Below are 26,253 nucleotides of genomic sequence, written 5' to 3' on the forward strand. Positions count from 1 at the left end.
AGGCTGAGTGTCCTGCTGGGGAGGAGATCTCTATCTCAAGGCAGATCACAGGCAACTGGTAATGCTTCAACTCTGTTCAAGGCTGTGCCTTTTGGCTCTGCTTTATTTCTCACTTGGTGGAAGCTGGGAGCTTCTTAGGGATGCCCTCACAGAATGCCAGAGCTCTTTAGACAGCAGTTGCCAGCCCTGGCTTTAAAGGACCTTAAGAATTATTTGTTTTGAAAATTAGGAAGGATGGCTGATTCCCAAGGCGTGTTTTATTTTTGTAAGAAGGAAACAATAAATAAAAGCAACATTCCCTGGGACTGGCAGCAGAGGTAGCATCTGTAAGGCTTTCTGAGAAGATATTTAGTCCAGCATGCTAGGCTGGAATTCAAGTGCTGTGTGCTGTTTCTGGCTCTGCCAGAGTGTGCCTGTGACCTGTAACAAACCCCCTCACCTCTGCTTGCTCTCCTGCTTTTCTAGCACCATTCCTCAGACAAGCACTCCAGTGCCTGTACCACATCTCAAATGGCTTCTGCTTAGGATGTTTTCTCCAAAGGCAGGACTCAGTGTATTCATGCAAGGCAGACTGGACTGCATTCGGACTTTATTAGCTAATCCCTCTTTAATGAGATTGTTAAGAAGTTGTGTGTGTATATATATATATATATATACACACACACAGAGCCTTGTTTGTCCATTATAATACAATAGCACTTAATGCTGAGGTAATAGGAGCTCTGCATACTTTGAAAATGAAAGCCATAAAAAGTGAATATTGCATTAGGAAAAAACAAGTAGCCTGTTTTTTAGTGATCAGCTTTGTTGCCTGGGTACCAAGTACAGAAGCTCCTTTTTGCTTCTTGCCAGGAGCCTGTAAGAGTATGCTGTATTTTATTTCAGTCCACAGCCATTATGGCCATTTATTCATCTCCACAGAAGTGCTCCATTTGCTGCTTCACATAGACCCAGGCTGGCATCAGGGACAATCCTCCCTGCCTGGTGAGGGAACTTATCCAAGGTTGCCTCAAGGATCTTTCAGGGGAGGATTTGAACTCTCAAAAGCCTTATTGTCTTGGTAAGGCCCAGAAGAGAGTGATCCTTCACCTACCTGCTTTTCTGTAAGCCACTGAAAGAATGCAAGGCTGTGCTGCCCAGCAGCTGCTGGCTGTATCAAGTGGGATAGCTGAACTGGGTTGGAGAAACTGCAGCAGAGACTGCTGAACTTGGGATTTTACCATCCTGGAAAAACTGTGTTGACTGGCTGATATAGCCTGCAGACCAGACAAGACAAGACTGGTGTCTTGAGACACCAGCAGATTCAGTGTGACTTAACACAGCCTCACTCATCAGCTGAACCTCAGGAACTCACAGCACTGCAGTTGGAAAGGAGAATACAGAAAGCTGAGGTGCTGGCACTTGGGCTAAGGACAGTCATCTTTCTTTATTCTGGAAATTGCTTTCTCATTTTCTATTGCAAATCAGATAATTCATTCTTCAGTTCCAAGCCCTAGAGATTCTTGCAGAATTAAGCCAGGTTCCTGCCTTCCTATCAACATGTCTAATGAAATTGCAGGACATACTAGGTTCCTAAACAACAGGCTGCAAGCCCCAGTGCCTTTGAGGGGCTTCCACGGCCATAATCACCAAAGAGAAATAATTACATCCACCTGGAGGAGTGAAACCCAGCTGATTCCATTTAAGCCTCAGCACAACCTCAGCCAAGTCAATATGCAGGAAAAAGCATAAATTCTTATTGATAGTAGCAAATTTTCAGTGAAAGAGTTGATGTGCACATTTCCCAGTTTTTCAGAACACTTATCACTCCTCCAAGCTGCTATGAAGAAAAATGTCAAACAATCCCAGTGAAATTTTCCCAGAAATATGTTCAGTGCTGGGGAAGAGGGATTTTCCAAAGTAACTTCTGAAGCCTTAAGTGACAAAGCCTAGCAGTGAAAACACAGCAGTTCTTGAGCATTAAGAGATCAAAATCTGGTAAACCTCAGATTCTTCTCACTATGCCAAATACCTTTGCATTTGGTGGAAAGGCCCAGAGTCACAGAGAGCAAAAGCTGCTGTTGCTTTTTGCTAGCTTCTCCTTGCTGAGTGTGTACCCGGAGAAAGGGCTGGAAATAAACTTTCTTCCTAGTTGATTCTATGAAGAACAGCAACTCCAAAAATAGTGTAATACTATTTAGTAGCATCACCACTATCAAATATGTTTAATTTACTAATTGATTGTATGCCATTCAGCCCAGAAATACCTACTTTTCCAGTTAAAGGGAAGGCCCTAGGACTGTGCAGGGAAAATCCTTAATGAAATGTAGTGAGGCACTTTGAACATTTAAGTAGTTGTAGGAGTGATGGGGGTAACACACTAAACTGGGCCAATTACCCACTGAATTATCTCCAAACGGTGGCTGAGATAAGCTGTCTGGCTAGACAAGAAATAGCTTCCTTTAAAAGTACCAAATGTTCTTCTTTTAACTCTTATACCAAAAATCACATTTTCACCAGTTAATAGCAGGTCCAGAGACAAGAATTCACAAAGTGGAGATAAAACTCAGCAGTTTCAAGCAAGAGCTCAAGCACAAATTGTTTTTACAAATCAACTGAAAGGAAGATCAATCAGTAGTTTTTAAACTGCCTTTCTGAAAAGCAAATCAGCTTGACCATAACCATTTTGAAGTTAAAAACTAAGAAATACTTAACCATCTTTTTACTAAGTCTTATGAAGTGCCAGTACATTTAAATAGCTGCTTTATCAGCCTATAAATCAGTTTTAACATTCAGTGACTATGAGTAAGAGAAAGTTTTACTCCAGCTCCTTTGTCTACTCCAAGTTCTCCAAGAACACAGAAGGAACTTGCCATCAATAGGCAAGACTGAAAAAATTACTAGGAAGTATCTAAGCATTGTCTCTTGTAACAGATGTGAACTTCCCTAAGTTCCCAGCAAGTATACCACACCACTCAGAGGTATCATATCCTTTTAAATACCAATTTATATTACAGAAGGCACTTGCTGGAGCATGCTTTGCTTTCCTTCAAGATCTTTCCTCACCCTGAGAGATCACAGTAGAAGTGCTGGTGTACAGCTGCAGTTCTGGGACTTGCCCAAAGCATCTCACAAGGGAACTTGAGTTTCCTCTCTGAATTTAAGAGGCACTGCAACTCCCTTAAAGGGGATCACCTCCAATCACACCTTTTATTAGTTAGCACTACTATGACTGAGGCCTCTTCCCACTTTGGTTCTGAGAAACATGAAGTGATGAATCAGTATCTATGGGTGGTTTCTCAAGAACTTGAATTTACTCTTGGAATACTTTCCAAGATTCCAGACACCTATTACATATCAATAATATTTTCAATTATCTGCAAAGCCTCATTCTGAAGTGTTTGTTCCCACCCTTTTCCCTGTACTGCCATTTCTACTGGGTTTGCTGTGTGCAACAATACTGTAAATGAAGCCTTCAGCAGCCTAGAGAAATGACCTGGCTATTCATACTGGCACACCACATGAAGTGTTTGTAGTAAAATTCCACGTGTGCTGGTACCTTTTAACTTTGCTTTGGGGGTAGTCAACAGGCAGATAGAGTGAAGTGCTTCAACTAAAACTCTTCCTACCACTAAAGCTATCAACTTAGAAACTGATGTTCAATCTGCTTTTCACTGCTTGCTTTAAACACCTTTCTTTCTACTAGAATTCAATTATACAATAAATGCTGAAGACACATTTAAGTAGATCTATCCCAGAGCACTACGCCTGTATCTCAGTCTGTCTTTGCAAGGATTCAGAGATTAGGGCCAGAAATGGCATCTATTTTATCCTGCAGCTGTAACAGAGATTCAAGAATATCAACAACAGTGTTTTTAAGTGCTTTATCTTTATTATAAAGTATTAATAACAATGTATGGAAAATGATTCTCTGTACAAGAGAGTAACATGACAGCTTTTACAAGTTCTGCTATACAGTACATGAAATGCTGCACATTTTTTCAGCCGCTTCAAACAGTATTTGCTATACAAGTCAAAAAGGGTAAACTTAGAAGTTTGTTTATAATACAGTGTGTTAGAAAGCACAAATAACATTCAAAATAAACAAGTTCCCAAAAATCAAAAGAAATCTTTAGATGGCATGTACACAGATTATACTCAAGTTTCAATATACATGTTCCCCACAAGATGTTCCACTTTACTGGATTCCTGGAATATGATGAGAATTGAAGGTGCAAGAAAAGCACCTCTCAAGCCACATAAGAACTGGATGAGCAGAACAGCAGTTTCCTGAAGTGCTCTCCACAGTCTTTGGCTCTACTATTTATTACAGCCATATACTGTGGCAACACAAGAAGAAAGATGGGCCTCAATTACCAGTACTGTCAATGCCAATCCAGTTATCTGGGGAGCTGCTAGAGCAATTCAAGGCACTCTTCCCAGTGCTGCCAGCCCACAGAACCCCCTGTGCAGGACACAGCATTTTAAGAGAACCAGGCTGGGCTAAAGCATATTCTTGAATGACATGGAACAAACAGTTCAAAACAAACTCCTTCAGAATGTCCAGTTCAAAGCTCATTCGTACTTCACTTTCCAGGCACACCAGCCTAAGAGAAACATTCATGTGTGCGTCACTAACACTTTAAAGCACGCTGCTTCAATGTGTTTAGTTGCTTCTGGTAAAAAGTGGTGTAAGGTATCAGCAGCTTTGAAGATAGTGTTCTTGGGGCATGGTGAACCTAAACTCACAGTAAGTTTTTAAGCCTACTTCACAGTTTAGCAGTTGTCTCCTTCGCTTTTCCTTCTCCTTAAGAGGCAGTGTCTACAACAAATCAGCTTTTACAGCTGTTCCACTTACAACACAAACAAGAATGCCAACATCCCCCAAAAATGTACCCACAGCAAGTTTGCTCTGATGCAAGTGGTATTGACACCTAATTTTAAGCTTCTCCAATAATACAAAATAGCTCCTAGATTGAAAAGATTTAAAGATATTGCATGGTTGCATTTTACTTTTGCCTCCCAATCTCATTCCAACTATTTACTGAACTGTAAACAAGTAATTTTTATAACCCTCAGTACTGTACACCTGCATTCCCAGGAACTGGAATTCAGCGACACCTTCATTAGAGATACAGTAGCCTAAGCACAGTGAAAGTTCTGTTCAGCTGCCCTCTTCATACAGTAACCAACAGGCTACTCCTCCCACATTCACACATTCAGCTTCCTCTTCTGATCAAAGTAGGCATCAAATCTGGATAACGCATATTCCTGGAGAAATAAGGGACATTCAGTATTCAGTAAAAATAATGAGGTATTAACTGTGTTACTTTCCTAATCCATCATCTCAATGCACTAATTAGCTCTATTCAGAAGGATAATCTCTCCAGAGGTGTTCTGGCTTCTTAAAATTTCCTCCAGTTTTGTTTCAACTCTAACAGAATTAGCTGCTTCCAAAATGACAGAAAAAAAAGGTACTAAAAAGCCCAGGACTTCACTGAAAAGGCTGGCTCCTGCAACACTTCCAGTAAGATATTCCATGTACCTGGCAGTCCTATCACTTTACAGTACACTGCGCATAGACCAAGGGCTGGACTGATCAGTTTCTCAAGTACAAGCTGCAACCTGGCACAGATATTGCTGCACACTGAACATCACCATGGGACAACACGTGCACTTTGAGTTTGCACTTAGTTTGAAATTCTCACTGCATGTTGGCCTCTCTCTTGCCTGGGATGTCTTACTGCAGAATAATGCTGCAATATAGCTGGACACAAGGCTGTACACTCTCTGCATAATCATGGGAACAACTTCTGAAATTTTTATGTGTACATGCTTAAGGAAAGAGCACAAACTAGTAACAAATGAATTTTTAAAAGCTTTACACCACTTAGAAGATACTAGTTGCTGTGTGGGATCATTCCATTGCAGGTTATTTAGATTTGTTTTCAGTTGTGCTACAATTATAAAACTCACCAGGTACCCAAACTCAATGGATGAGATCTTTGCTTGTATAATAGACCACAGACCCCAGAAGAAGTGTGATGCAAGGGCAAACCTGAAATTACAAAGCTGTGTTATTGAAAGAAATACCCAGCTAAGTCACAACACCTTATTTCCATGTCCTCTTAGAACAGTATTCCCTAGTCTGGGGATGTCCACACCTTTTCTTCAACTATGATACTACAAAAATAATGCCCCATTGAGTAGTATTCTGTTTACTTCACTAATAGTGTATATCACATATCTAATGTTACAGTGTTTGTTCTTTACCACATATAAATAGCTTTCAATCGCTCATGGCTCAAGTTCCTCCACCCAGTGAGATATATACAAGTATAGGTACCACAGCGGAAGTCTGAAGATACAGTTGTACAAGGCAAGTTACCTGTTAACTTCTACCAACACTTCTTCTTCTAGTTCAGACTTCTCATCATTACTGAGATCTTCAAAGCCATCATGGAATGCAGACAGGTAACTGGAGAGGAAATGAAGCTGGAAGGCAAATAAACAACCAAGTTGCAGCTTTTCATCTCAAGATATATTTGTTTCTTTCAGGCCTAGGCAGACCTTCTAATAAGTTGGTATTTGTTTTTTTCCAATCCTCAACAGTGTTGGAGTTAGCTTTAAGATTAATGGTGCTTCTAACAATTGCTTGAAAGTCTGGTTTAAGAAAAGTTACAATATTAGGACAGGCAGCATATTGCTACTGCTAACTAATTTAATAGTTGCAGTCTACAACTACTGGACTTTTTGTGATGGATGGCTACACCGCCTGTAGTAAATATTCTATCCCGAATAGCTGTTAAGTTACTATGACTTTTAAAGCAAAGGTAGTCACGATTAGACGAAGTATGATACTTGAGGAAATTGTGGAGGAAATATCTTGGGACACAATAAGTCAATAGAGAACTGAAAAATAATTAAGATGTGAAGACTGGACACTGGCATTTAATTATGTCTTTTGTGTCTACCTGCTGTTTCTTTGAAGGATATTTAGGAACACTGGCTTTGAAGAATGGGTACTTCTCATATGAGTAATCATACATCCATTCACAGAAGTGATTTCCAATGTCAAATCCTCTGAAAAAGAAATAAAGACAAAATACCTCGATATTTGCAAACTGGCAATCTGGAGTTTTTTTAAGCAAACCCAAAATCAAATTTAAAAGCACTGGGCTACTCAGAATTTACTGCACTTTTGCTGGAGGTAGAGAATTGATAACCAGTTTTTTCAAGTTATTATAACAGTAAAGAGCAGCAGTTAATGAAAGCTACCAGCTACATGAAAATACTAGACTTTGCTACCAAACTTTATACCAATGGAGACAGTAAAAGTACTTGAGTATGTACTACATCTCAGCATGAAGTCAGACATCTCTAATATTGGCATTCTTGCAGGCAAAGAAGTAATATTCAAAGTTTTCAACATATTCCACTTGTACATTATTGGAATTCACCGTTTTATTATGTTCCAGCTATGGTGATGTTTAATACCAGTGACTATATACACTTAGGTAATCCTTAAAAACTTAAACTAGATGGCTGAGGGAAGAAAAAACAAGCATGTTGCATAACTATGTAGTGAAAAACTTGTATTCTTGTCTGCATAGATGAAAAAGCCATTAGAAAGAACACAAAGAAAAAAACACCAAAGCAAAGCTGTCCTACATACATATGTACAGAAAATGTACCCTTTTCCTCAGCTTCCCACCAGAAAGAAATTTTGACATGCAAGCAAGAAGCCATTTGTGCATAACAAACCCTCTAGTCTGATCAAGAAGACACAACTTCATCTCTGCTGTGTGCCTAAACTCAACAGCATCAGAACTGTTTTGATTGATTATATTTGCTAACTACCACTATCAAAGCAGAACACAAGTCACTAAAATAGACAAACAAGCACTAATGCAGCACTTGGCCTCCCTGCAGCATGCAGAAAGAAACACACTCCCATGCTGAAGAGAAAATAAAGTGTTTACCGGTAATTATAGCTGCTGTATTCAAAGTCAATGAGCATCAGCTTTTGGTTTTCTGAACTCTCTCTGCCTTCCAGAAGTAAGATATTACCTGAAAATTAAGATAACACTGCATATTTAATAATGCAGGAAAATCAGAGAAAAGCAATACTGTGTATCTCAAGGAACATTTTTCAGCTAATCTCAGTTACCCCTTCTATCTGCACGGAAGAATTATAGGTGTGCTGGTTTTGGCAGGGGCAGTTAACTTTCTTCATAGTAGCTGGCACAGGGCTATGTTTGGATTTGTGGTGTTGATAACACAGGGATGTTTTTGTTATTGCTGAGCAAGTGGTTCTGTAGAGTCAAGGACTTTTTTGCTTCACAGCCCAGAGAAAAAAGGGACTGGGGTGCAGGCAGAGTTGTGAGGAGATACAGCTGAACAGCCGACCACAGGAATATCCCATACTATTTGCTCACTATGTAGAGTGGGAAGGAGGAGGAAGAGGGGATGTTTGGAGTGATGGTGTTTGTCTTCCCAAGTCACTGTTGTGTGTGATGGGGCCCTGCTCCCCTGGGGATGGCTGAACACCTGCCTGCCTGTGGGTAGCAGTGAATTAATTTCTCTGTTTACTTTGCTTGTTTGAGCAGCTTTTACCTTCCCTAATTAACTGCCTTTATCTCAGCCTATATATATTCTCTTCCTAATCTCACTGGGAAGACTGAATGGCTCTGTGGGGCTGAGTTGCCAGCTGGGTTTAGTTAAAGCCAAGTTCCACTGGTTGTTCATCAGCTCTCTGGAAGTTGAGATATACAGCTTTACCTTGTAAAGCTGAAAGCAAGAAAGTTTTTTTCTGTACAGGGAGAGGCAAATTTGTTCTCCCAAGGATCTTCTATCCCCAGTTTAGCTTGCAGTTGGCTCAGGTGGCCCTGTCAGCCTTAGCAGTCCTTGCTGCATTGTTTCTTTGCACAGCTTGAGATCTATAAATTTCACAGCATTTCTCATATCAGCATAGCACTGTCACTGATCATACAACACTTGGGACAGAAATTGCTTGTCAACAGCCTGCAAGTCAGTCTGATCATTCTGCTGTTCTAATATGTGGCACAACCAGTATCTATACAGAAAGTTTAGGCCATTGCTTATGTGTCTTTCAATTCACAGTGACTATAATTCATCTAAAAGACATCAAGTCTGCCTATGTCAAGTACCAGTTAGTAAATAAATGTAGAGCAATGTCAAGTTCTGCAGTAGTGTGACTCTGCAGGTACATCTGTTCTCCATGCACCAACAGAAAAAGCAGCACAGTATTTCACACACATCCCTCAAACCCCTTGGAGCTTTAGGCTCCCCAGCTTGCCTCAGCCCTATTATGCTCTGACTCTTCCAGTAGTGCACTTTGCCAAATCAGCAAGGAGACCTCAAACTTCACCACCACTGACATCTCAGGTTAGTGGCCTTTTCCCCTTGTGCTGCCTCTCCTTATGTGTCTACCCTCCAGGGCAGTTCCTCTGCTGTAGCTGACAAAGCTGGGACCAGTGACAACAAAACAGCCCTAGACACAGTCCTACTAGAGCATCTTTCCACTTCAGCCCAGCTTGCCCACTGTTCAGGTGACACAGCATACCCAACACACCTTCAGCCTTGCTTCCTTCTCATCTTTTACAGTAACTGGCTCAGGAAAATTGTTATTCCTTCCATGACTCCCAGACAACACTAAAAAAAGGTGGATAAGGTTTTCCTAATGTTTCATACCAGTACAAATTAAAAACTGCCATGTCAAACTGCCGTACTCTCCATTTTCACCACTCACTGCACTTTGGCATCTTTCTTGTAAAACAACTCCAGTATACCCTACTCTGATCACGTATATTGCAGCAAAGCAAGGTATGGTCTAAACAGAAAACACAAGGCTCCCATTATCAACTGACCTGTACTAACAAGAGCATGAGTACATTCTTAGCTTAACCCAGTCATGACCCCAAAGTTCTCTGAAAAAGCCTGAAGGGTTACAGAAGCCCACACTTTGCTTCAGTATAGCACACCAGTCAGGGCAGTGTCTCCACAACATGGCTACCTCTCAGAGAGCAAACAAGTAACCAGAAAAGGCTCAACAGTACATCACTGAGCAATATTGAAATAATAGCAGCTTACCCTCTTGACAATCATTGTGGCAAAATACGACTGGTGAAGAAGTAGCTTCAAGCATAGCTCTAGAAAAAAGCAACAGAGCATCTACTAAGTAACAAATCACTTAGTTCAATTCCACTTCCAGGTAATTTTGTTGTAAGAATTTGGAACATAATTCCCTCCCAGCAACAGCCTGTTTTCTTAATGAGGAACAAAACATCAGCACAATAAAGTCTGATTTCAAGATCAGTAAATCAGATTAGCAGTTTCATCAAAGAATTTTGTATTTGTATGAGACTCAGGTTGGTCACAGAACCAAAAAGAGTCCCCAGCTTGCAAAGTAAGATGAATATAAAGTGTTATACTGTATAACATGTCTGAACAAGTATACAAAAATCTATCCAAAAACTGTGAAGATTAGAAGATAGTGGCAGACAAAATAAGCCTACCTTAGATTTTTCATTTCCTGGGGGAGATTGTAACTGAGAAGTTTGTTTAGTTTTCTGGTTTGGCATTCTCTGGTAAATTTAATCCTCAACACTTGATTTAGATACCTGGTAAAAAAAGAAGAGACAATAATAAAGGATTTGCAACAATGAGTATATTATTCTTCCCATACTATGATATCATTTAAAATAAAATCAAGGAAGTTCGAAAGAGTTACTGAAGAAAACATTACTGTTATTCAAGGTAACTGAAGTCCTTTATATGATAGTTTCTGGGTACAGTGAAAGCTTGTGTTCTCAGGCATTCAGGAAGAATGATCTGCTTATCAAAATTACAATAGGTCACCTTTTTCCCCCATAAAGTATTGCATAACTTACTTTTCCATTGTTCCAAAAAGCCACTTAGGTTCCTTATTAAATGGCATTTTCATGCCATGAAATCTGGCCATCTTCTCAGCTATTTCAGCAGAGATGTCAGGTAAGCTTAGTTCTTCAGTGGTCAGTTTTCTGCTCTGTAATAAAATGCAGTATTCTTATTCTTACAATACAGTTAATTGATGAATTACAGAATTGTGATTAATCATAAACACTAGCATTAGGCTCCATGCAGAACAGTGTGAAATACTAGCATACTACTCAAGCAATACTCTTTTTTGCTCACAGGAGAACTTACAAAGTTGCTGCCTTTGGAAAAGCTGTTAGCCAACCCTACTAACAACTTAATCAATTCACTTCTAGATGCAAGAACTGGGGAGTATCACATCTCACACTAAGAATATCTTCAAAGCAGATCAAGTATAAATATTTAAGAACATCAAAAGCATCTGCTCTTGTTGCTGTTAAAGGGAAGTGTTACTCCACAGCTTCCCCATGCTATGTTTGGTATCTAATAGGCTTTTTATCTTCATTTATTAGCCTCTGCTAGAGTTGTAGAGTTTTTAGATATCTCCCCCTGGCAAGAGCTACAATGGGGCTCTCCAACACCCACTCTAACTGTATCACATTACAGACAGCAATTACTACAGGCAGCCAAGTATTCCATTCCTACATCCCTGCTTTTCTGGGCAGTCCAGAGACTTTCTTGTCATGGTCAATTAAAACAGCTTCCAGCAGCCCACTAACTAATTATGAACAGGACTTACGGGAATGAATTCCTCCAGTCGCCCTTGTGGGAAGATTCCATACAGCTTTGGACCAAGTGCTCTCTCTGCAAGAATGGCAAACATAACACTTTCCAGAACCATGGCTTCTGCTCCCTACCAAAAAAACATGACCAAAAGCATTAGTTGGTGCTTGCACAGAAATTAACGTGGGTGTGCACAACAGCTAAACTGTTACCAAGTGAGAAATTTTAGGGCTGGCTTTGAAAAGACTCAACATTCTACTAATCAAAGTTTCTTGACCAATAACTTTTAGTCAGCATGGGAGCAATACAAGTATTTTGCTTCGAAGTTTAAAGCTGGGGAAGAAAATCTATTACTTAATTTCTGATGGGCCAGGTCAAAGGAAAACTGCAAAAACCAAAACACCTCTCTAACCTGTGGAAACTCTGAAAATTCATTTCCTGTAGGAGCTCATCCCACTGAAACAACATAGGAACTACAAATATTATCCTACATCAACTATTTTGATACTCTTCAGAACACTATGTCGCAAAAGAACATTTTAGCTACACAAGTGAAAGAAGTGAACAACTGAACAAAACTTTTCATTTAGAAGAATGATTTAGAATGTGCTTAATGGAAGGAATTCCTAAGGTGTTTTTTTTTTTTTGAAGTCAGGAATTAATTAAAGCTCCTGTTAAGGAATGCGTGTGTGAATAAATGTTCTTCCCTTTCTACCACCAAACATACCTCAAGTTTCAGTAACTTTTCTCTATGGCTTTCATACATCAATAGGCTTGCTTCATAACAATGACAAGCAGACAACTTTTTAATATTAATTTAAAAGTTAATAGAAATTGGAAATATTTAGTCTAAAAAACACAGTTAATAATCACTTTCTGGATGGGTAAGATTATCTGCAAGTAAGCACAGAGGTCACATTATAAATATCTACTCCTAGCAATTATGTTCCTAAAGATCTCCCAAGCTTCTGCCTACTTTTGAGCAGCTCATGTCAAAGTCAGACTCATAAAACTTAATAGTCTAAGAATGAAGAGCAAAACATTAAGAAGCCTCTCAGGTATTTCTGACCACAGATCCTTTTGCATTATTGCAGTCAACACAGTGTCAGACAGTATATAACTCTATACAAGTTCCACTCTTGCGTACACTCCAGGCAGCACTCTTGATAAATTATTTTTATTATTTTCACACACATTATTCTGAGATCGTCAATAAATTCTAGAGTTTCATATTGAAGTGTAGTAAAGACTCGTGTTACTGTGTTCTGCAGATGTTAAGGCAATTTGCATAAGAATGTACTGCATCTATGTTCTCCACCATTTTATCATCCCTCAATTTTAATCCCACTATTTTTTCAGTTTCTCAAAGCACCAAATGCTTTATCCACTAACATAGCAAAAATATGTTTTAAACCATTTCACATGCCCTAATCATCACAGGTCTGAACTCTTTCCATTCAGTTCTGAAACCTAATGCCAAGAATCAAGAAGGCAATTATTTACAAGCTACTAAATGTCCACTCTATTATTAACCAACACAGACTTTGACTGCACATGGTACATCACCAGGCATGTAAGTCTATTCCCATTAAAGTATCAGCTCCTTATTTCCATATCTTACTGAAAAGAAACTCACTATTCTTGAATAACAGAAAGTACAAAAAAATCCCTGTTATTCATTAACACATCTCTTCATGTATCAGAAGTGGCAAGCACTAGAAGAACTTTTGTGTACTGAAACCAAATGGTTATTTGAGCACAAGTCCAGTAAGAGTTTTGGAACAGTACCATCCATGTATTGTTCCATCCATGAAGGCTTCTCCTTCATAACACCCAAGGGACTTTTTACCAAGTGTCCACTCCATACACTGCTGTCAAACCCAGGATAGGTGTGGAAATAAACTACTAAAGGATGTTAAAGAAAATCTGTAGCATACTTCATATGGACACTGAACAAATCTAGGTATCTGACTCTTCAGATTAATGTTCACCTGATGACTTCAAAGGATCAAGCACTGTAACCAAGGAAATTATGTACCTCAATGCCTTCAAACATTTTGCAATATACTTACACTGCCAAGACAACATTTTAAGATCTAAAGCTATCCATTTTGACCAGTTTCAGAGATTCAGCCATAAGCACTTGTATTTAGATTTCTGGAGAAAATTGGACCACTCATGTTTTTAAATGACTACTTAGAGATCAATGTTTTATTTTAAACCTAGCAATTATACACATTTTTTACAAGACTTTCCCAGGATGCAACTCCCATACAGGCAATAAGAGATCAAAAACCTTTATACACTTCAGATGGAATTGAAGCTTCTGGTTTTTTCCTGCCTTAACAAAAATTTCACTGTAAAATACATAAAGTAGTCATATTCTAAGGGAAATTACTGCAACTCATAGCAAAACCAAAGTAAAACAAAACAATTCCTGCTAAAAGGCCTTATGAGCTGACAATGTCTAGACACAATTGTCACACACCAGGCAGCTCAGAAGCTACAATGACTTTGCTAGTGAACCCAGAGAATTTTATTCTCTAAAGAATATCATCTCCTCATAACCAAGCACAAGAAAATTAACAAATCCATCCTGACAGTAATTCTTGAGAACACTGGTTCAACACTGAAATTTCAGCAGTATGAGTTTAATAGCAGAAAACCTATCAGCAGAGAATCAGTATTTTCAAGCAACAAATACCACAAATGAAGTTCGGAAGTTCAAAACCTTGTTTCCTGTACTGCAAATCTTCTATGAGCTTCTGTCACCAGGGTGGGGCTTGTTTGGACTTTTGGGGGTTTCTTAATAACTTTAACTCTTTTTTTACATGATTGTGGTAGAGGAGAAATCAAGCCATCTCAATTTTTCATCTTTGAAAAAAAACAGAGGTATCAAACCAGTACATTTTTCAGTTCAATCTTGGTTCAACTGATTGAAGCTGCTCCAGTAAGCTAAACAAAGTTCAACAAAACTTCAAAAGCAGTCACTCAACAACAAAAAAATTAAAACCAGTTCAACTCACTAGGAAAAAAAAAAAACCCAAAGAAATGCTTGAAAATGTTTCAGATGGCATTCCCAGAAGGCAAAAATACAAGGGGAGAAAAGCAGCACTTATCAATTGAGTAAAATGTACTTTTCCCTAGTCACTGCCAAAATCATTATGAGCTGAAAACAGAGTACATAACAACCAAGGCATCTGGCTAGCATGCTGCAATGTTATCCCTTACTGAAAAAATACTACCAGGGTAGAAATCTAAATCACCAAATCCTGTTCAGATTACTTTAAGAAAAGATACACTCAGGTAAACAAAATGCTGCAGGAGAAGAAATTATTCCAAATGCAAGAAATTTAAAGTTTGGAACCAGAGATGATCCAAGCACAGTGCTAATCAGTAACACTTCATGTTCAAGAGCAAGTTCTCTCCAGCTCCATATACTTTCCTCAGAGGAGTTATTAGCATATCAAAAAATTAGGGATTAGGTAAAGCAGAGAACTGACATTCATCTACTCAAGGAGAGTCTAATACTACAAATAGCAGTACTGATACTAATATTCAAAATTGTAAGAAACCATTTAGGTTTAGGGTAGAACTGGGGGCCTGTTTCTTCATAATGTAAGATGCTTGAATCTTTCCAAACTACATCCAGACACTCAAATAATTTTGCTTCTGTGAGAAAATACATTTCTTTTCTTCATTACTTTGTACCTTTTCTACACATAGTCCAGGTGGAATAACTACTGGTTTAAAACAATCTTAAAGAAGGATCACCACATTCCCCTATAATCTACAAAATTCTGTGAAATAAGCAAATTTAATTACTCACTTGTAAGTCATTTTCCTTCTGAGACTGAACACACTCTCCCTTATTACAGGACCTCTATGAATGAGAAAAAGCAAACACAATGAGAAGATGAAATTTCAAGTTATTAACCTGCAACCACCAGAACAAAGGGAGTAGAAGTACCAGCTACAGTTAACTAAATGTCTCAATACTGTCTCCGATCTGTGACAGCTACAGAACTAGTATCCATCTGACCTCTGACCACCACACTTTCAACAATTCCAAAATCTTTCAAAAGGATGTGCCATTGAGACCAAACCATTCATGTAAATACCTGATTTTCACTTATTTTTATTGTTTCCCGGTCTTTCAAAACAAGACTTCAATGCACCATAAGCTCAGAGGAATGTTTTTAATTAAGAGAATATTAAGTCCCTCCGCATGACATCTGGGATGAGATTCTTCCAGCCAAAGCACTTGAGACACATTACAGAAATTACATAAAAGCCTTACAAGGACTATTGGAAGAGTCATGTTATGAAGGTTGCAAAGCACTTTTTTGCTTATTACCCTATTTTCCAAATGCCTTGTGGCTAGAAATTTCTTATTTAGAGCGTGCTGTCTTGGCTGTATGTCCAGTGTACCACTGGCTTTGCAAATCCAAGATTGTTCTTAGAATGAATCGCCCATGTAAGCTAAAGGTGTCTCAGTAGGGACCACAGTATACTAGCAAAACTTTAACAACTTCCATGAATAATGTATTGTGCTAGGATTGTTAAGAGTCATTACAAAGCAGTTTCAGAATATTAAACCATACCCTCAGCAACTAAACCCTCAATGGCACATGCTTTTAATAGAGCTGCACATTTAAAAATACAAGATGTATTAAAAACCTTGTCCTTTAAAGGGCTTGAAGGTAAGGAGAAGAGAAAGCAAATATCTGCTTAGAATTAGTGACAATTCGTGGCTGCTATTTATGTTGCAATTCCACCATTGACTGTTTAAACCAGACTAACTTTAGAGGCCCATAAAGGCAGCCTGCATCTCCACCTTCTCAACACAAACATTGCAGTCACGGAACCATGTGCATACCTTCCTGTTCCACAGCTCTAACATGTCCAAAACAAGGGTGGAAATATGAACTTAATGGAATACAGTTAAGCAACACCAGCTGCCTTAAGTACAGTACAACAAGCTCTGCAGTTAGAGTATTTCAGAAGCTATAGAAGAAGGATAGTTAACAACAATCCATGGTCTTCCAGCAAGTACTTCCCATAACACTACTATATAAGTTTAAAATAAGACAATATGGAAACTACTATTACTTCATATTACTTTCAAGGAAATTAATGAAGTCCAAACATATTCACTACAGCTAAATGTGTAACTATTCAATAGCATTAAAATCATTTACAAAGGGCTTCTCTGAACAAGCATGGTCTACATCAATACCACTCTCAGATTTTTCTTGAACAGTCAAAGTTACTCACCATTCAGGAGTCTTTCCTGATAAATGGTGCTCTCAGAATGATTCAGTTCAATCAGAAGGTAAGGACATTAGACTTTTCCCTAAAACCTGAACTGGCATCTGCTTTCCAGAGCAGATACTGTATAAAGAGCTAGCCAGTTCCAAAAGTTCACCTCAAATTAGTGTTGGAGACAGCCTAATGGCATCTACTGTGCCATTAGAAAGGGACAGTTAGGGCTTTACTGCAGTCATCACAAGAGACTTCTGCAACATCTCTTCCCTCTTTTCTGTTCCCTCAGCATGAAGCATTAGTTTCCAGAAGAAAATTAATATAAATATATAAATAACTAGCAAATATGAATGGGAGCTTGGAGAGGATCAGTCTTCACAAGCAGCCATGTACTCAGCCTAGAATTAGGAAATTCTTCACTATACGCGGGCAAGAAGAACAAAGTAAGCAGGATGCCATACTGTGATCCAGATGTTTAAGAGTTTAACAGATTAAAGTAGTAGAATTTGATTGTTTCCTGATTCCACACTCACCTCTGAGAACAGTGGTTCCAAATAAGGCATCTCAAAATTTGATCAACCAATTGAGTTATCTTGTTCTTGGCAAAATCAATCAATTTCACTTTTTCCATAACTGTTACTAGCCCACTCCAACTAAAGTCCAATTCTGAGAGCTATTTACATCAACAGAAATTAAAAAATTTAATTACCTGAAAAAGAGAATCACTGGGTAACTGCTAGAGCTTTTTAATTGTTCTCTCTACATGGAAACTAACTAGAAAAGGATGCATATTCTACAGCTTCAAGATTTCTCCAAATATTTGTTCAGAGCTTTTTATTGTGGGAAGATTTATTCTCAAAGCCCTGAGAAAGTTCACTATAGTTTTAGTAAGGGAGGACAGCTATATTCAATAGAAGTTGTTTGGAGTCTAATTTGTGATCATGTAAATTGAATGGGAAACACTAGACATTGGTCTTTGCTCAGATGACCAGACAGTGTTTATACATTTGGCAATTTGAAAACTGAGTTCAACATTTCCTTCCTAATGCCCCCAATTTATTTCTTCTGTAGCTGAAAGATCAAGTCTCTTATCAAAAATACCAAATGATGCTTGACCAGAGAATTCTATATAGAGAAGGAACTTTTATCTCTTTTTTTATACATAACTTTGAGCTCTGATCACAAATTTGAATAAAATATAACTCAATTTTTCTGAGCTTACTAAGCTTTAGTTTTCAATACTTCAAAATACTGCAACACTTTGAGTTAGATAAATCCCTAGGAATTCAAATCTTAAATCACAACATTACAATGAATTACCTCAGAGGTTAAGAGGTGACGTAAGCAGGGGAAACTTTTCTAGAAGCTGTTGGCAGATTTCAATTTGAACTTCAGTGTATGGAACAAAACCAGCTTTAGATTTAGCAATAACCATTTCTGCTTCTCAGGATCTGCCATTGAGCACTTAGCCCTGTCAGACCTGAAGGAACCGATACTGATTTGCTGAAGTCCTAAAAATCCAGCATGTGAAGAATTCCCAATTCAAGCTCTACAAAAGCCACAACTCCAATCCTCTACATTTCAAGTTACCATTCTGAGGGAGCAGAGAAAAGGAAGGGACAGTTTTTTGATATTCCATTATTGCTGTAAACATTCAGATGCACAGACAGTAGCTGGTGCTACTTAAGGCTTACTTTTAAACAATGAAATCCAGTACTAAAGAAAATGAAAGCTGTAGAGAATGCTCCACTTCAGAGATCTCATACTATACCGTGAATCGTGTCTGTCACCTGGAAACCAGAGTGCTCTAGGCACGATCGCATGGGCAAGCCTGCAGCAGAGAACACATGCATATACAACTAAAGTGGTACATTACCCCCAGAACACCCTTAATGCCACCCAACACAAATATATCCCCGTAAGAGGTGCTTGGTTTCTTTCAAGCCGTCTGCCAGTGCCAGGGATTTGTAGTTACTCCATGCTACAAACAGACATGGACACCAACAACCACAGAAGACGTTGATAATTACAGTTACACAGCAGTCTGCATTTTATTTAGTTAGACAAAATAAAAGGCAGCAAGGCAGGTATGGAAAAAATTTAGCACAGAACTGTGGCAACCATTTATACTCATTTTGCATCTGCTCACATAGAAATTGAGAGACCAGAAAGGAACATTAGGTATCCTGGTTTGGTTTTCCTCATTTGTATACAAGATTTTGTGTTGGCTGTTGTAAAGGTAACAGAGTCACAGTGAGTCAGAGTTCAAGGGTCTTTTAACACATGTAAAAGAATGGGAATCAATCCCTGAGTTACCTTCTGATAAGTGAACTTAAATTTCACCTTAACTTGAGCTTATTTTTTGTTGATGCCACCTTATGTTGAAATCCTATTAGCATTTTCAAGATGCTGTTTTGAATTTAAGTAGAAACACTATAGTGATATGAATATGAAATCCAATTTTAAAGTCTGGACATTAAATGGCATATTGTTAGATAACCTTTTGTTTCAGTTGTTTACACTAATACAACCAACAGTTAAAGACATTCTGCCACAAGTTTTACTTTAAATGCTCCTCTTTAAATTTAGCAACTAAGCTGGAGCAAGAATTAAGTGAAGCATAGTAAGATATTTCCCGTTTTTCAGTGTAGGACATATCTGCATTGTGCCTCAAACATTGGAGTTTTAATGTGGTTAGTACTTTAACCTGTCACAAGTACAATACTCGCCTTAAAAAAAAAAAGTTCTGCTCAAGGATATACTCAAGAGAAGTCCTTGATTTGTAAACATCCATGCCAGTGCGACCATTCATAATAATGGCCGAGCCAGCACAGTTCGTCTCCACCCAGCTCCCCCCAAAACAGTCATGCACACAAAAAATTGGCTTAAACATATCAGCTATGACAGAGGAAGGCACAAAGCCTTCCCTGTGTGGCAGCTTTAGCCAGCTGGCATGGTTTATATTGGATGAGTTTTATGTACTGACATTTGTGTCTTCCAAGAGTCATAATAAGCAAACTGGAGCTATTTTCCAACTGCAAAAAAGGTTCATTTAAAAGGTGGCTCAAAGAGTTATGGTGCCAGTATCATTCATTCTTAAGTTAGTAATGAAGGATCTATTTTCTGCTTGTATTCAAAATTTTAACTTAAACTTGTCTTCTGTATGTACAATAATTTGGTGCAGGTTGCTATAGATCACACAGTATTTACAGTAAAGGGATAAAGAACTGTTATCACTGGTTTGTGCTCCAATTTCAACAGAAGGTAAAATGGACAAGAGTTAAAACATGCTACAAAGGCTCAAACAAACAAGTGGTAACTACTAATACCCAGTGGCAGTTACAATTAAGTCATTGAGAATTAAGTTGCGATTTTAGCATAAGGTCTCAAAATTCAACTTACTTAAGCAGTGTTCCTTAATTCCTACAGGGTTTTTAACTTAAGCAACTTTACTAAAAATGTCAAATTACTCCCACTTAACAGGCTTGTCATAACATTCTGCTTATGCCACCCAGACACTCAGAAATCCTATGTGGGGTTTTCAAAATACCCAGTAATACAGTTTGCTTATATTTTAACTTGCATTTAAGGTATAGGGGCTGGAAGAGACAAATGTTTGTTGACAAAAATTGTGAACCTCAATGCAATCAAAGTTTTACCTTGGGACTTTCTCTGCTTACTTAACCATTAGTGAACTGCACCAACAAGAGCAGTCATTTCACTGCCACTATGGAAATAAAGGAAGTTAGACATCTCAAAAGATCCTTCAACACCAAGAGCAGAAAGGTTAGAAAGTTATGAACACACTTTCAATTTTCAAACCAAATTAGTTCTGATTTTAGAGTCCAAAAATTTATTTTGATTTCTTCAGTAGATAGGGGCAGAGAAGAGGCAAGTTAAAAAATACCCTGAGGGAAGAAAAGGGCAGCCAAATTCTAGTTTCCTTTGAAAAATAAGGGAAAGGCTATATTTCTTTACAGCTCTTGGGAAACAGAAGCTCTACCACCATAGTGGTTTTACAGCCCATGTTCCTACTCAAGCTTTCTACATATTAACTCAGCATTACATTGAAACCAGTAACAATTCTTAAAAATAATCCCAGTTTAGCACCAATCCTAGGAGCCATTTTGAAAACAAAGTTCCACACCCTCCCTTTTTTCACTCAGCTTTTACTAAGAGTGAAACTAAAAACTATTTAATCTTGAATTACTGAACTTCTACACACTTTTCTTGTTTAAGAGTTTAACTTTCCCAACACAGATATGGTGCTGTAGCCAAGCAATTCATGCTGTTCCAAACCACTGGAATATTTTGCATATTTCTGGTAAAGTTTGTTACTACGGGAAAGTTAACAACTTGCATAACATAATAAAGGAGCACATCAAAGTCAGTAAAACTACAGTATCTAATGAGACTTTTAATAGTAAGTTTAGTCAAGACAGCAGAAGCAGGAAGAATGGGCTGAAATTTCAGGAATAGAAAATCTTCTGCAGATATTGGATCAGTTGTTCAAAGCAAGTGACTGAGTACTGGAAAATATAAAGTTAATGGATAATAAAACCAGACCCTCTAAGTCAAACAGAAACAATTGCCAACATACAGATTTAATGTTATGAAGCTGCAATTTTTCATAAGGTCAAACACTTATGATTGCTTATTTACAATATAATGAAGTAAGTAGCAGATATGGATAAGAAAAGATCTGCTGTACAGTGCTAGAATAACAGCCTGTCAGCTTTAGAAGAGACCTTTAGAAGACTACAAAATAGTCTTGCATTTAAATGTTACTATTCGAAACAGATTTGCCAACCACTTAAGGTGTGACAAATTTCAATTCTATTTACATTTTACTAAGCAAATAAAGTTAACATTAAAAGAGTTCGACAAAACATCCGGTTAAGTTTCTGTGCCAGCTGTAAGGCATTTCACACATTCAGGAAAGCATGTTTTGGAATGAGATGACTGTACAGTATTGATGTTCACACTTAATTCTTATTCTAAAACTAGAATCAAATTTTCTAGCAGCACAAGCACCCATAATATCTAATAAAATGTTTGAGCAGTGTATAAGCTTGACAAAACCTTCAACTAGACTTCAAGATTCATAAGTGCTATCAAGATTAAAATTAAGCAGTTTAGTCTCTTGCAATCTAGCTAGTTATAGCAAAGTCCTACATTCTGTACAGAAGCAAATTTTTCTGAAACACCACAGTCCAAACTTAAGACCATAAACAAAACATTAGTGCCCAAAGAAACAGCAATGAGCCTTCAGCTAATTCACACCAGCCGGGATCTGTGTAGAAAGGAGTGTAAGTTCTAGACAATAACAAACCATAAAGAAAACTGCTTTCAGCTTGCAATCTAACCCCTACCGCAGAAACATTCCCTCAAGGATAAAGCTGCATAGTGCCGCAAATGAAGGTCTACAAACATTACAGGGAAGTTATAGAAACCCTCCCACTCCCAAAGTACTGTATGAACTCACCATCTGCAGGATTGCACCATATAAACGCAGGAGAACTTTCCGTGGCTCATCTGCAACTGTCTCAATGGTATCAGGTAGCGAGCACTGAAACAGCATGTTGCTGAGGCCGCCTCTGGAGACACAGAAATACATTGATTAGCTAACTTGGAAAAGCACACCTTTTGTTTTCAACAGATTAGAGGTGCAGTAAACATCCTTTTGGTGTGATTAACTGGTTTACTCTAACAAGAGAGTTTTCCAACAGTACCAATAACTCACATCAGACTTTGATAAAAAAAATGGCAGCTTCGTGCTTCTTAGTATACTTGACCCAGAGCTATTGATCCAAATTACAGCTCAAGCTATTAGCAAATGGATGTAAAATGCAACAAACAACTATGTAGATCTAAGTAAATTATTTTCAGCGATGCTGGAGTCTTGTCAGATATACTTGGCTGCACAAGCAAAACAATGGCAGAAATAGTTTAAAGCCATGCAGCAAGTATAAAACTCCCAATTTGAATTAAGAGCTGCTATCACTGGGATTGGCAGCTACAAAACTCAGCTATATTTAACCTGAATACAGCACTACAGCATTGCTGAAAGAAGTCTTACTTCTGCTGTTTTTCTTAGGCATATATTTTCAATTTTGAATCTTACAATTAAAGCAGGTCTTTATTTGAAATAAGCTGCTCATGTATTCATCAAATCTAAAATCACAGTCAGTTTCTCTGATCTAGTATCTATCCAGATCAATAAAGCTATTGAAAACAAAATAAATGCTGTGACATTTTCCTGTAAAAATACTGTTGTAAAAAAACAACAATGTGTCTGTGTATCATCTGAATGACTGAAGCATAGATTTTCCTAGTTTCTGTCTATCTTGATGAGATTCTAAGTTTCTTGATGTTCTTGCAGCACTTAAGAACACATATCTACTCAACCCACATTTTCTTTACTGCTTTGCCTTTCTGCATTCTTTTTATTATGCTCATGAATGAAATTTTCAAGTTTTCCTTCTGCAAGTGATTTTGCCTGTAACATATAATACCTTGCAGTGACCTTGGATTACAAGAATCCACAGCAGATCCAAAATGTAATGGCTAAAATGCAGTTCTCAGTCCTAACTTGACATTCCTTTCAATGCTTTTTCAAATATTCTTCTGGGCTCTTTCAACACAGTGGGGAAGCAGAAAAGATTTTCTGGGAAAAAAAAGCTATCAAGAAAGAGACAGGGGCTGGCCTACATATCCGAAGTCAACTACTAAGAAAAAAAGAAATCTCAAGAAAACAGGGTAAAATAGCAGCGGCACAATATGCTTAAGAAAGGAGACAGAAAAGAACCAGGTGGCTTGGCAGGCACCCAAAAAAGGATGTTTAGAAACAAGATATGAAGTAACTTTGAACCATGAAGGGGAACAGGTTGGAAAAAAACCCCAAAAGACAGATGGAAAGGATATCAAAGGAAGAGCAGAGTCAGCTACTCAAAGACAATTCAAAAATTGGTTAGTTATACTAGCTACACTTCTGGCTTTATCTAAACTGCGCTAGACAGATTTTTGTGAAAAAACATTTGCCACCTTTTCTAAGGCGCTGATAAAGCTTTGGTGAAAATACCAATAATTAAATAGAAGTACTAGGCACACAGAAAAATACAATACTGTACTAAAGCTCAGGAACATATGTATAGTCACATGACTTCAAAAAATGCTCAGCCTGTATAGTGTGTGAAAGCCCAGAAATTCTTGGTTTTTTATACCAGACAAGCCAAAGTGGAATGTCTTAGTGATGCTGAACTCCATTAAACAAAAGTTTCACTCTAGCATCTGTGGTGTTGAAGTTCACTATAGCATTTAAGACTTCAAAAGTTACCTGGAAAAGTTATCCAGGAAATCCATACAGGAGCATAATAAAAGGCACTGTTCTTCTGAAAGGTCACTTGACTCATCAGCTTGTTTAAAGGTCAAAAGGGCACATCTCACTCATACAGATAAAGCTACCAGCTACTTAACTGACAGCTGTACAAGAAGACCATTTTGTAACATTAATGGACACACTGGAGAATGCATACTGACTGAAACCAGAAACAGCAAACCAATATGATGCATCTTCCAGAGATGAAAGTGGTGAGAAGACTTCTGCCAAAAAAATCCCAACTACCAATTACCATGGCTTTATACATTCTTAAGTTTCAGCTCATCTTCTCTTCTGCCAAATTTAGAAACCACCAAGCCGTTCTGAAGTGTTGCCTCACATGAGAGGTTTCCAAGAAATGCAAAGATAACTGTGCTAAAATGTAAGGCTCTAGAAAGTAAGAACCAAAGTCAGCAACACACACTAATACAAATGAAAATTTAATTAAGCAACTCAAACTAGGAATATCACACTAGTCTGTTGTTTAGGAATTGTACTGGTTTTGTAAAAATTCTCTCCCTTCATTAACTCCTTATGATCTTGTCAAGTGAGGAGAAACAATCTAGAAAAACAAATAGTACCTGCACTGGGTCTCAGTGAGTTGCTAATTTTTCCAATAAGGCTTTTAAAATAAATTTAGAAATGAGCAAGATGTGTTTTAACCATACTTTCACACATCAGAGCTTTGTCAACTGTGTATGCTCCCTTAGGTACCTAGGGTAGATGTGTGCAAGGTTTGTGTAGGACAAAAGTAGAAAGATGTGGAAAGCAAACTGGTAACAGTATCCCTTGAAACTGTCCTCTACTCTGTGTTTGATCAGGTAGAAAGATCAGTCTGGAAGATGTGAGACAAGCAGTGCATAAAGGGGTACCTCTGAACTAACATCAGTTTAGTTAGAGCAAAATAAAGATGCTATTTAATGCTGCAAAGAAGGCAAAGATCTCCAACACATGACATCATATGGCTTCCAGAACGTCCCCAATTTACATATTTCTGCTGCCAACGTGCTGAGTCACAAGCACTCGTTACAGTGTGCTGTAGATGACTCACACCGCCGGTACACCGCGTTTACCTGACGCCTTCTCCGTGCGGAGCAGCCAGGGCCAGCCCCGCAGGGCCCTTTCCCGCGGCAGGGCGCTCGGGGCGCGGTGCAGCGGTTTCTGCGGGCTCCATCCCTCTCCCGGCCGGGCTCGGGGCCCCTCCCCCGGCGCGGGGCCGACACGGGGCCGCCGCGATGAAGCAGCAGCAGCAGCAGCAGCAGCAGCAGCAGCAGCCGCCTTCCCGCACCGCCACCGCTCCGGGCCGGGGGCGCGGCAGCGCACCTGGCACCGCCCCCGCCACCCCCGCACCGCCCTACCCGCTCCCGCTACCCGCTAAACCGAATTCGGGAGCGATCTAAAATAATACAATGAAATTAAAACGCAGCCCGTCGCTTTCCCCGCCGGTGTCGGCTCGGACCCGCGGCGCACCCCCGTCCCCGCCCCAAGGCTGGGCCACCTCCCACTCCGCGCTGACCTGATGGGGCTGATGCACAGCTGCTCTTCCCGCAGCCCCCGCCAGGCCCCCGGCAGGAACTCCTTGCACCACAGATACGCCCGGCGCCGCGTCCGGGGGTCGAGCGGCGGCGACTCCTCCTCGAGCGGCGGAGGCAGCGCCGGGGGCGGGGTCGCTCTACCCGCCACGGTGGGATCCTTCCCCTCGGGGTCGGGGTGAGCCAGTGGTGAGGGCGGCTGACCGGTCGCGGCGGACCCGCGGCCAAGGAGGAGCCTGAGCGGGGACGGGTCGGCGTCGCCGTTGCAGAACTTGGTTTTCATGGCGCGGCGTGGGGGGGGCGCGGCGGCCGTTGGGGCGGCGGGCGGGGGCGGTAGCTCGCGGGCGGCAGCTCGCGTGCGTCCCTCCGCCGTCAGCGCCGGCGGCGAGTGAGCCCCGCGCTCGCGCCCGGCCCCCTTTTTATACGGCGTCTCGGCAC

At 39.4% G+C, this 26,253-nt stretch overlaps 1 protein-coding gene across 3 annotated transcripts; it reads right to left on the minus strand.

The window, feature by feature from the left end:
- Positions 1–3,849: 3,849 nt before the first annotated feature.
- On the minus strand, positions 3,850–26,222 carry CHKA (choline kinase alpha). Of its 3 annotated transcripts, none has more exons than XM_002199479.6 (12): positions 25,800–26,221; positions 22,391–22,502; positions 15,470–15,523; positions 11,657–11,770; positions 10,893–11,026; positions 10,518–10,622; positions 10,093–10,151; positions 7,962–8,049; positions 6,954–7,062; positions 6,368–6,474; positions 5,956–6,037; positions 3,850–5,250 (listed from the first exon to the last, which is right to left on the minus strand). In XM_002199479.6, the coding sequence occupies exons 1-12, from the start codon at positions 26,096–26,098 to the stop codon at positions 5,191–5,193; spliced, it is 1,323 nt and encodes a 440-aa protein (XP_002199515.1). In that variant the 5' UTR covers positions 26,099–26,221; the 3' UTR covers positions 3,850–5,190. The 3 variants fall into 3 exon arrangements, with proteins under 3 accessions (XP_002199515.1, XP_072785924.1, XP_030129915.1); XM_072929823.1 differs by lacking the exon at positions 25,800–26,221 and adding an exon at positions 25,357–25,377; XM_030274055.4 differs by lacking the exon at positions 15,470–15,523 and having other exon boundaries at positions 25,800–26,222.
- Positions 26,223–26,253: the final 31 nt, after the last annotated feature.

The sequence above is a fragment of the Taeniopygia guttata genome, chromosome 5 (assembly GCF_048771995.1).
Source record: "Taeniopygia guttata chromosome 5, bTaeGut7.mat, whole genome shotgun sequence".
Taxonomy (NCBI): Eukaryota; Metazoa; Chordata; class Aves; order Passeriformes; family Estrildidae; genus Taeniopygia; species Taeniopygia guttata.